Below are 12,906 nucleotides of genomic sequence, written 5' to 3'. Positions count from 1 at the left end.
AGTCTTTGGGTGTTGGATTGCAACTAAATCAGTGAGACACTGTAATTTTCTATTACGCGATTACGTCCGATTTTACCCGAAAAACGAATGCCATTCTGAAAGTTAACGGACTGTACTAAGAGATGTCAGTGTAATCCCAGAGACGGGCGAATTGATGTCGCCAACCGCTTTACATCGGAAAAACTTATTAACTCGGGCGCTGAAGGGGACCGGTTATGAGTAACTTCCATGTGCGTTTTACTGAATGCTTACTTCGATAAAAGATTTAAAATAGAATGACAACGCTTGCGCCCAGCGTGGGAGATTATCGTTATATAATTATGGCGTTCCATGCCTAAAAGGTCCTTATGTTCCATGTGCACAAGGACCCTTCTCTGATGGAAAGCCACTATATTCACCTCATAATTTCAAATTTTTAATGTTAATTATTTTGTTTTCTTTCTTATGCTCTTATTATTTCAGTAATGTCGATATACTGTCTTAGATTTAGCACTAAGAATACCTACCGCTAACGCGCTGTATCTAATCCATATCTGTTCTAAATTAAAAGACGACGATACGTACCTATACACACTAAATTTTTAAGCTTGTAATGTTTTACACTAGAAAAAGCTGAATTAAATTAAATTAAATTATTCAGTATTTGAAATCGATGAATTCAACGCGATAATAGATTTAAATTGATAGTAAAGTTATATTGTCCTCGGTTACCGCGACTAACTCATGAAATAAAACTATGAAAACGGATTATATTGCGTATATTGAATTTATAATACATCCCGACGTTTCGAACCCTTTACAGCGTTCGTGGTCAACGGACATTCTGAGTATAATATGTTTTGAAAAGATGTGTCCCGCCGAGTTTGTTGCCGGTCTTATATTGGGATGACCTCCTACAATTTAGGAGGGAATTAAATCTTTTCGGGTCCGGGGTGTAGCCGCCGTAGCCGTAGCCGGCGTAGTTTTTATCGCGTATATAAATTATGTGGAGCGCTCCTATTGGTGCTTTAAAAAAGCCTCCGCATACTAACCGAGCCCGACGGCTGCGTTTAGTTACTGCTATAGGAATATTTTATATAAACAAAAAGTTTCGTTTGCAACAATGAACCATCATAGACTATAAACTTTAAGGCTGGTTGTACACGCAAAATCGGTTCATAAGGCTAGTTATACAATACAACTATTAGAGGCACCTAAATTTAAACCACCTTTTTTCTGTTCAATTTAGCTTAAGAGCCAACAGGAGTGGTCATTTCTCCATACAAACTGTAAGCATCACAATAGTTAATATCCTATATGTGGCCTAATACTACTGATAATTACATGTAGTATGTACCTGGCTCTATACTTTTGATTGTTGTATCTATGGTCATTTTAGTTTTGAGAGAGAGAGCTGTCAGATTTGGCGGCAGGCCTGTGCGCGAGGTTATGTTACTTATGTTCGATTTGATCTTTATGTAATCTTATAATTAATCCTGTATATCAATGTAATAAAAGAAATGTCAAAGCAAGCAGTGGTTTGTGTGCTAAACCCCTTTTACTGAGCATTAAATCTATGGATGATTTCAACTCAGAAAGCGGGATTGTGAATTCAAATGCCCACATAGAAATTGGATGATTATTTTATATAGAGATGAAGCACACATCTCGAAGAATGTGAAAAAAAAAACGCTTAGTTAAGGCGTATATCTGGAGCATTGCTTTAAATGTTTGTGAGACGTGGACAGTGACACAACGGGACAGAGAGCGATTGGAGGCCTTTGAAATCCGGTGTTGGCGGAGGATGCTAAGGATTAGCTGGACAGAAAGGAAGACGAACGTTGAGGAACTGAGCATGGCAGGAGAGAAGAGATGCCTGTTAGGCACAACAGCTAACAGAAGGTGCAAGATGATTAGTCATCTAATACGGGACGACCCGCACGACAGATTCTTTTTAAACATCCTGAAGGGCAAGATTGAGCGAGAAAGACGCAGAGGAACACATATCTCAGCCAAATGAAAGATAGAGTTTCTGTCATGTTGTACGAGGGAGTCAAAAGGCTGGCCCAGCAAAGAATGGTAATTACTCCATCAACAAGAGCATAGCTCTTAAAATTGATGATGATGATGAAAGAGGTACATAGTAATGTAAGTTGCTTGGTCTTTTGAATGTTAATTTCATAATCAAGACAATAGTGTATATATATATAAATATATAAATATATATGATACACGATTTCATTAGTTTGTTTTGTACGGTAAACAAAATGATTGACAATTGGTTTCATTTGTTTAAAATAAAAGTTGTTTTAAATTTGCAATGCACTGGACATTTGCTATGTATTGATCTAGTTATTAACCTGTGTTTTTTGTCATTGTTTGTTTTTGGACTGACACGTGTCTGGAATACAATGAGAATAGATCTCGACGAAAATGCAAGCAAACAACCATCACGGTGAGATTGGTGAGACGCAGAGAACTATCATTAAGAGCCAACATGGTTATAAGAAGTCAAAATGGTAAGGATGGTATTGTGCTCTGTTCAGGTACAATTCAGGTGCTCAGTGAAGTTAATTATTAACAATGAGTTGTAAAATGACAATAATTGAATATTTACTAGGTATTATCACTATTATTTTTTGGATAGTCTAATGACACTAAAAGGTTATTTTTTGTTCTAATGATGCATGAGTATATAATGCCTATATATGGTAAGAGATAACAAAAAAGGTGATTGATTAGTATTGCAGAAGTTATTGCCATGATGAAATGATGAGATAGCAAAGATAAGAGGTAGCGACTGACAGATGGCTAGAATTGTAGGAGATTGGCCCATGACGGTTGTCAATGGGAAGATTTAGAAAAGGCCTTTACCAAGCATCACACTTATTGAGATAAATACCCCGGTCTCTAATTCAGAATAAAAGAATCTTAATAGATAAATGTGCATATCGGTTATTTAGGTGAAAAGACAAAAAAACTAGTTTTTGTTTTGATGCAAACAAATTATTTATAAACATTTGTATATAGGCAAATGTAAAAAAAAAAAAAATGTTAATTAAAGATGGTATATTCTACATAGTAGTACTGTAGGTACATGCATTTAGTTGCCAATCATTGTTGTACTGAAAATTATTAGTCTGGATACTCCGAGAGATGCATATAGAAACAATAATAAATTAATGGAATTACACACAGTATGAATTCTAAATTTGAAATGAATGACATTGATAGTTTTACATCTATTTCATACTACTGTTTTAAATGTCATGCAATTGAAAATCAAAGTAACAATTTTAAAACATCATTATTATCATTCAGGGAGCATGATTTACATGATGACTGGTTGCGTTGTGGATATTGACATAGCATAAGAAAATGAAAAAAAAAATGAAATATAAATGTTTATTTTCTGATAACAATAAGTACAGTTCACTTTCAGTGGTTAAGATCTCCTAGTAGGTATTTAAAAGAAGTTATATTTCACTCTATTTAGAAATCTTGAATACCTACTTCATACCTTTGAATTGGTGACAAGCGGTATTTATATTTAAACCTTATTGCACAAAATATACACCAATGTACACATTTGTTTCTCTAAATTTATAAGTTTAGTGCAAGTTCTGTCTAGTAAAAGCAGATTGGCTAAACAAGAACAGATTACTTTTTCCATGCTGTTGACACAATATTCAATATTTGTATTAAGCATATTGCATAGTATTCAGTTATATTTTGCAGTTGTACAATACAATAACAAACCACAAATGAAACTATGAATTGTTGCTATGAAATACAATTAATTTGTGACTTTATGGTTTCATTTGCATAAAGGATGAATCTGAAATAATTATTGTATGACAGATTCAGGTTAAGAAATTTTACAGTTAGTGATGCCTAACTAAGTTAATCAAACTCTTAGGTCACAAATTATAAAATTCAGGTTACTAATAGGTAAGGACCATAAAGTGTCAAGAAAAGGCAAAAGCAGCATACTTGTGTATACATTATCAAGTTAAGAAAGTCTATTTGTAAAATTAAAAAGTTTACAAAAACAGTCCCTGTTTGAAAAAAAACAAGACAAAGAATTCTCATTGAAAATTGACTTGAAATGCAAAATCGATGAATAAGTACAACCACTGTCACAAGTGTTAGTACAAAATTTTAGTATGGTCCTGAGCAGAAGTCTGTCTGACCTTAACAAAAGAATCAACACCAGAGTAGGTAAGTTAAATAAACGAAGCTAAAAGTAGATAACATTCAAACTTAAAGAAGCCTTATAAAGTAGGCTCAAGAAGCCTTATAAGGAGCTTGGAACTAATTTTTATTTTTCATCTCAATTCATGAAACTTTGTATTCTTAAAATTTGCTTGATCAGTAGGTTTAACAGAAGGTACCATGGAAGGTAACATGTATGATTTTATGACAGAGACACAGTGATGACAAGAAATAAGTTGGTAATATTAATTAAAGTATAGTAAGGCAAAAGAACCATGATTCATAAAGACAAAATGTATGGTTGCATTTTTGTCATTAAGTGCGTTGTCGCCACGATTAGCATAGCCAGGAAATATTGGCTGTATCAATTAACAAAAAGTGAATAAATGTATATTGGAATAACTTTTAATCACTTCCAATAATATAGTAGGTGGGGTAATGACACTAATGACGCTAGTATGTTACGGTGTACTCGGTGTAGTACCTATACGCTATTATTTAGAGCTACTTTTTTTGGGTGCATGTCATCCCGAGATATAGTTGCTGCGTTCTTGCCGATTCCTGGGGCTGAATATTACCATTGTGAAATACTGAACGAAGTTTAGGACGAAACATCAGGATCATAAGGTCATTGAATAAATAGTTATCTGTTTATATAAATAAATTAATAAAAACCTGTTTTAAATGTAATCTTCTTAAAGTTGATGAATCGATGGAATATTTGTCATTTTATTTAATCAAAGTTGAGGATTTTTCGATGAAGATAATGACTGATATCCATGACGTCATTGACGTCTGATTACGATTTCAGTAACGATGAGTAGGTATCTAAGGAAGATCTTAGGTAACAGAGGTCCGAGAACGATGATTATGTATATGACCGAACATATCGATTACAGTGTCGATGTCAACGAATGTTTGCCTCGATGTCCACGACAGGGTCAATAACTGACCATATCGATGATGAAAACGGAGCTGAACGACTTCGATAACAATGTCGGCGATAATGCTTGACTGACCATATTGATGATGATATCGATGATGATTACCGAACAGATCGATTTTGATGACGATATAGATGATGATAGATGATGATTAGGTATATAGTAAGATTAATTGATGATGATAATGATTGACTGAGTCGATGTTTATATTTCAATTATTAAATTGTTGAGGATGACTGTGACTAAAATTATCTTTGCTACTGCTAATGATTATAACTATTTTTATTTTTGTATGTTTCAACGCTGGTAACCTGGCTGAACGGATGAAGTTGATGATAAGCGAGGGCATCGCAGCAAGAGCTGACTGAAGCAAAGGAGGTGAAACTGTTAAGACAGAGCTGCCAGCAGTGGGCAGGGCCCAAGCTGCCGATGGTCAGGGCCGCAGAGTGAGCAACCGACGTACTATGCGCCGTGTCCACGATTACCGTCTTATGCATCTGATCAAGCGACTCGGCGAGAGTCTCTCTCGGTGTTGGTCGAGACTCTTCGCTGACACGACTGCTAGTTATTATATTAATATTATGAATCTAGAATATAACCGTTGAGTTTTGGCAGACTGTCTAGTGCAGGCCGTAATGGCAGACTGTTTATTATGTTAGTTTATATTTTGGCAAAGATAGGTACTTGTAATATGGACCTTGTAGTTAGATTCAAAAATAAATAAATAATTAGTTATACTTTGGCAAACTGTCCAGCGCAGGCCTTGAGGGCAGACTGTCTGGGGCAGGCCGTGATGGCAGACAGGCCATAACAAATTAAATGATTAGGTTGGCTATAGGTATGAATGTTGGCAGACTGTCTAGAACAGGCTTTGATAGCAGCCTGTCTTCTAGAGCAGGCCGTGATGGCAGACTGTCTAGACTGGTCTAGTCTAGAGCAGGCCATAACAACAGTCTAAATAAATAATTAGATTGACTAGGTTGAATGTTGGCAGACTGTCTAGAACAGGCTTTGATAGCAGCCTGTCTTCTAGAGCAGGCCGTGATGGCAGACTGTCTAGACTGGTCCAGTCTAGAGCAGGCCATAACAACAGTCTAATTAAATAATTAGATTGACTAGGTTGAATGTTGGCAGACTGTCTAGAACAGGCTTTGATAGTAGCCTGTCTTCTAGAGCAGGCCGTGATGGCAGACTGTCTAGACTAGTCTAGTCTAGAGCAGGCCATAACAATTTTTATACTTTGGAATGATGTCTAGAGCAGGCCTTAAAGGCAGACTGTGATTGTTTATGATGTGTTATACTTTGCCAAATTGTTTAGAGCAGGCCTTAAGGGCAGACTGTGGTTGTTTATCATGAATTATACTTTGCCAAACTATTTAGAGCAGGCCTTAAGGGCAGACTGTGATTGTTTATGATGTGTTATACTTTATACTTTGCCAAATTGTTTAGAGCAAGCCTTAAGGGCAGACTGTGATTGTTTATGATGTGTTAAACTTTGCCAAATTGTTTAGAGCAGGCCTTAAGGGCAGACTGTGATTGTTTATCATGAATTATACTTTGCCAAACTATTTAGAGCAGGCCTTAAGGGCAGACTGTGATTGTTTATGATGTGTTATACTTTATACTTTGCCAAATTGTTTAGAGCAGGCCTTAAGGGCAGACTGTGATTGTTTATGATGTGTTATACTTTGCCAAGCTATTTAGAGCAGGCTTTAAGGGCAGACTGATTGTTTATGATGTGTCATACTATGTCAAACAGCTTAGAGCAGGCCTTAAGGGCAGATTGTGATTGTATATGATGTATTATGCTTTGCCATAGAGCAGGCCTTAAGGGCAGACTATGATTGTTTATAACGTGTTATACTTTACCAAACTGTTTAGAGCAGGCCTTGAGGGCAGACTGTAAATGTTGATGTTGGTTTATACTTTAACAGACTGTCTAGAGCAGACCATGACTGTAAGTTAGTTCATATAGTGAAAGACTAGAAGAAGGCTGTAAATGCTACTATAGGTGCTGGTTGTATGAAATTACTGTTTACATGATCTCAGGTTAAAGCATCAGGTTAATATACATATTGTCACTGGCTGCGATTGATTAATGAGGAACTGAATAACCAGAAGGTTAAAATAATGTTGTTATGTATGTTAATCTTTCGTTAGTGTTAAGGTGGATGACATGTCATGATATATGGTTGTTGATATAAATGTTTAATTACTTTAGTGAGAGGACTCACTAAAATAAAAAGGATGGCCGAGCTGTAAGCATCACAATAGTTAATATCCTATATGTGGCCTAATACTACTGATAATTACATGTAGTATGTACCTGGCTCTATACTTTTGATTGTTGTATCTATGGTCATTTTAGTTTTGAGAGAGAGAGCTGTCAGATTTGGCGGCAGGCCTGTGCGCGAGGTTATGTTACTTATGTTCGATTTGATCTTTATGTAATCTTATAATTAATCCTGTATATCAATGTAATAAAAGAAATGTCAAAGCAAGCAGTGGTTTGTGTGCTAAACCCCTTTTACTGAGCATTAAATCTATGGATGATTTCAAAACGTACTCGACTGTTTCCTCCGTGGTTTTTGAAGCTAGAGCAATGATTTTTTTGAACACAGATTAATATTGTCAATATCTGTGTCGGAATGTTTTGCTTTTTCTGATATTTTTGTTTTTTAAGGCGCTAGAGTTCAAACATGGCAAAAAATGGCCTTACTGACTATGCCGCAATGAGAGGCGTGGTATTCAAATATTCAAAACTGATATCAATTAGCCAAAAAATCAAAACAGTCCGACACAGATAATTTAATAATCATTTAGAATTCCAAATTTCGTTACGATTGGTTAAGATTTGGAGGAGGAAACAGTCGAGTACGAAACCTCGAATCACTCTCTCATCAGCCTCCATACCATAACCTGGTGGTCTTCTACATTTTTTAACCGTTTTGTCAACTGTGCCTTGTAACCAGTATTGAAGATTATATCAGTTCACTTCAAATCGAAGTCTTTTTATTTGAGTCGTCGAGACCTGCACGGCGGCTGCATTCATTATTTTTAGTAAGTATGTGGGTATTTTTGCACTTTGTAGTTTTTCCCAGGGACCGGCCCGCTATCCCTTATCGGGGTTTTATAAGGGTATTGCATAAGGCTTAACTCACCATACCCTTTGCCAGACGAAACCCTTTGTTTTGCTTTTAAAAACCCTTATATAAAGCTACTACATTTGAGTAATCGGTAGCCCAAATACCCTTACAAAACCCTTATCATCCGCTCACCAACACCTTGCATATTGCTTATAAGGGTTAGCCTTATAAAGGGCTTCCCTTTTAGCATATAAGCGTGCTAATTTAAGTCGTCTACCTTGTTCATAAAGCACACATTACTTCGAATCCGAGCGATCGTCGGCGGCGACGGCGGCGTTCTTTGACTAGGCACGTATTTTCTTTCCTTTTCATACACTACCGTAGATATATACTAATCCTGTCTCTTTCACGCAAAGGGAAACCTTTATAAAAAGCGCTTAAAGATAAGGGTAACCCTTATTAAGGGCTAGCCTTATTTTTGGTTAGCTTTTCGGTAAGGGTTAGTCAAAGGTGAATAAAAAAGGAGTGTGAATGGGCTTGCAGTTCAGAAGGAAAAGTCTTTCAGTGTGTTAGCCGTGTTTAAGTGTCGCCCATTGAAAGGGTTTTATCGCGGAAAGGGTTGTCCGGTCCCTGGTTTTTCCTCAGTCAACCCGTTGACCACGAACGCTGTAAAGGGTTCGAAACGTCGGGATTTATTATTAATTCAATTTACGCGATATAATCCGTTTTCATAGTTTTATTTCATGATAGTGAAGTAATTTAAGTTAGAGCTCGTTCCCACTATGTCGGATGTTGGGACGACTTTTAATCGGGTGTCGGCGCCTCTGTTAACACTAGTCGGCTATCGGGACGATTTTTAATCGGGTGTCGGTGCCTCTGTTCACACTAGTCGGCTGTCGGCCACGACCGCAGCTGGTGCTATTTGAGATTCTCATTTGACGCGCGGGAGGCACAGGGGGTGCGGCGCGGCCGGGGTCGGTCCGACATCCGACATCATGTGAACAGCGCCGCCGACACGATTATTTTCCGGACGGAGGGCTGACAAAACACACGATATTTTATGTCGGATCCCACACAAAATCTTTGTCGTTCGTGTGTGAATAGCTTCATATAAAATGTTCTGCCGCTACGACACCCGATTAAAAATCGTTCCGACATCCGACAAAGTGGGAACGAGCTCTTAGGGTATATTATATTGTTGGTGTTTCTAACAGGTAGCAAACACCATCCTGTCAGAAGAGGCGGTGCTCGCCTACGAATACGGGATGGCGTACGACTCGCCCGCGAACATGTGCATTTGGGAAGCACAGTTTGGAGACTTCTACAACGGCGCGCAAATCATCGTTGATACTTTCATCGCTTCTGGAGAATGTAAGCACAGTCAGTGTATGTCGCACAGTCAGGCGCACGATCCTACAGCATCAACGCACATACGTTGCTACTAACAACCCCTCCACAGCGGAAGTTTACTTCAGAAATTTCCGAGCATTCCCAGTCGTCATTCCAAATCGTTCTAAAGGCGTTCTTGATAATATATACTTTTGTTTTGTTCTCACGACTTATTGACATCGTTAATCGTTACAGTGTGCTCTTCTAGTAATATTGGATTCGACGTCGATCAAATGTTATAGTATTACTTCAGGTATTTATCTGATCAGAATTAAGATATGCTGAAGCTGTATTTTATAAAATGTAAAATTAATTAATTTTTTTCAACAACAGCTAAATGGATGAGAAGCAACGGACTAGTAATGTTACTGCCACACGGCTACGACGGTGCATGCTCAGAACACTCTTCATGCAGGGTGGAGCGATTCCTGCAACTATCGGATAGTAAGGAGGCCTCCCCGGACTCCGAGGCTGTGTGCCTCCACATCGCCAATCCTACGACTCCAGCGCAATACTTCCATATCTTAAGAAGACAGGTATGATGCGTCGTCCAAGCACTTCTTCTGCAGGGTTGAGCGATTCCTGCCGTTGTCCGAAAATAAGGAGGGCGTACCTAGACTCCAAAACCGTGTGCCTCTACATCGCCTACAAGTATAGACTGTGCTTTCAAGGACACAGCAAGAATAAAGCGCGTTATGAAGGTTTTAAAGATTCTAGCTATTGAAAAAAAAGAAGCCTTCCCGAACTCCGAAGCCTGAATATGTGCGTAATAAAACTAATATATCTTGAATAAAAGAACACCTGTAAATCTAAAAGTAAAAGTGTACATAGAATACCTACATGCCAAGTTTGACGCTTTGGAGCTTAGTAACCACCGTTAAATAACCATTGATACTATTACATTATCCGTACGGTACCATCCGAAATTCATATGAAACTACAATAACTAACCAACGACTGTTGGAATATCAGATGGTGCGCAACTACAGGAAGCCGCTGGTGGTGGTGGCGCCAAAAATACTGCTGCGGTTGGCCGACGCGGTATCGCCGCTGCAGGACTTCGCGCCTGGCACACATTTCAACCCCGTTATTGGTAATTCTTAATCATGGCCTTTTTTAAACAAATGCCATCACGCTGACAAACAAGCCTATGGGCTACCAGCAGGCTTATTATGGTCGTTCACGTTCACGTTATCACGGCCTACAGGGTATAGGGTATTTGACAACATTAAAAATATATAACGAATTGCTGTCATCCTGAAAGATAATAAACTAATAAAGTATATTTCACTATATTTGAATGTAAATTATGTTTAGTTTTTGGAAAATAAACGAAAGAAAATTTAATATTTTTTTAAATTTCATCAGAGACGTGAACGCTCTGTGATTGGTCAACGCTCGGATGACGTCACACGCGGGTAAACATTCTTGATTGCCTTGAGTGTTTTAACTGTTTTATTTGTATTTAGTTAATTTTAGTTATTGTTCCACAGTTTTCTGATATATTCCGATTTATCCGTATATCTAGTAGCACAATATTCATAAGAATCTCAAAATGGAGCCGAAATATGTGAAAGCTGATAGCGGCAACCTACCAGACATAGACGCATTGATGGTTGCACTTGTTTAAAGATAATCCGGATTACTATGCTGCGGAACATAGAAATGTAATAACAGCTGTGTGTGTATAGGTATACGTAGAAATTGTTTATTTACGAACATTTCGATTTCGATAATACGAATACGACGACGATATATATATAGAATACGATGACGAGAATAGTATCTCCATACTGCACTTTAGTTTGAAAGAAAAAGTATGCTACTAACTACCTACTAATGCTGAAAGAGCTATGTTATGAGGGTATGTAGTAATACATTAAATACCTAGATCTTGTTTCGTTAAATACAACAAAATCCGCTGCTTTAACTACCATATTTATTTACAGTTAAATATTACTTACATCGAAGTGGTCTTCACACATAAAAACATTTGTATGCGCTAAAATGCTCTTTGGGTCTCTTCGCGCTAGTTTTAACCACATTTTTCTTTTTTTGGGATTCGTTGGAACGGAAAAAAAAATTGTCTGGATTTTTTATAGTCGTACTTGAACATTGCGGCACTATACACCATTTATATACAATTTTACAGTGAAATAATCAATTCAATGCACATAAACCATGAGATTTACTAAGGTCATTGACTGAGTCTACTCGCGTGTGACGTCACACGTGTCACGTGATTAGCCCCTTTGCAAAAACAGCTTTTAAGGCGCGTTCTTTTGAACTTTAACATTGTTTTTTTATATTGAATACTGAATTTATATTGAATCTTTCTTCAACTACTATGGTGTTTCTCGTGTCCGTCAACTTCGCTCTACTGGCAACCTTTCTTTGTCCATACCATCTCACCGAACAGGTTTCATGTCCTATTCTTTCTCTATTCAGGCAGCTCGCCTTTGGAATAGTCTCCCTGTTAAAATTAGACAGTGTCCGAATAGATTTGCATTTAAAAAATCCTTACGTGAGTACTTTGCTGGCAGAACGATGAATTCTTAGTGTTTCTGTTTTGAAAGTTTCATCTGATATCTTATGTATTTGTATGTATGTATATTGTATGTATTTATATGAATATTATATATACATATATATGTATGTATGTCTATGCCTATCCATTATTTAACTATACTTGTATATATGTAATCACTATGTTGCACCGCCTACAAATTATCTGCTTTGCCCGAAGGTTGACTGGTAGAGAATGCCTCATAGCATTAAGTCCGCCTTTTGTACGATTGTATTTTCTTTTGTGCAATAAAGATTAAATAAATAAATAAATACAGTAAATTTCACGGAAATATCAATGTAGTGTAATTATTAAGTCATAAACAATCAATTAAAACCATTTTCAAAGATTAGTCAAATAGCCTATTTAAGTACGTCTCTTACTAGCGCGCAATGTCAGAAAGTCATGTGACCAGGGACCGGCCCGCTATCCCTTATCGGGGTTTTATAAGGGTATTGCATAAGGCTTAACTCACCATACCCTTTGCCAGACGAAACCCTTTGTTTTGCTTTTAAAAACCCTTATATAATATCATAGTAATACGATACGGAGCGTGCGGACGTTGTTGTATTTTTTCTGATAAATTATTTGGTTTTTAATGGGAAATAGTAACTTACGAAACCTGGATTGTTCATATTAGTGCTTAATAAGTGTTCTACTATGTGTGCTGATCAATTTTAGTGATTGGGGTGAATAATTACAGAAGAAATCACGAGTTGATTGGACT

General features: G+C 37.2%; 1 protein-coding gene across 1 annotated transcript in view; it reads left to right on the top strand.

Annotated features, from left to right (window-relative positions):
- Nucleotides 1-12,906, top strand: part of LOC134753374 (probable 2-oxoglutarate dehydrogenase E1 component DHKTD1 homolog, mitochondrial) — a 44,100-nt gene that overhangs the window by 21,956 nt on the left and 9,238 nt on the right. The window contains exons 15-17 of the mRNA XM_063689264.1: nucleotides 9,439-9,595; nucleotides 9,947-10,149; nucleotides 10,586-10,706. Of these exons, the coding sequence (XP_063545334.1) occupies nucleotides 9,439-9,595; nucleotides 9,947-10,149; nucleotides 10,586-10,706 (481 nt within the window). The remainder of the gene's footprint in view (nucleotides 1-9,438; nucleotides 9,596-9,946; nucleotides 10,150-10,585; nucleotides 10,707-12,906) is intronic.

Source organism: Cydia strobilella, chromosome 2 (assembly GCF_947568885.1).
Source record: "Cydia strobilella chromosome 2, ilCydStro3.1, whole genome shotgun sequence".
In the NCBI taxonomy this organism is placed as follows: Eukaryota; Metazoa; Arthropoda; class Insecta; order Lepidoptera; family Tortricidae; genus Cydia; species Cydia strobilella.
Note: the sequence above shows the minus strand (reverse complement) of the source record. Positions and strands in the feature narration are given on the sequence as shown.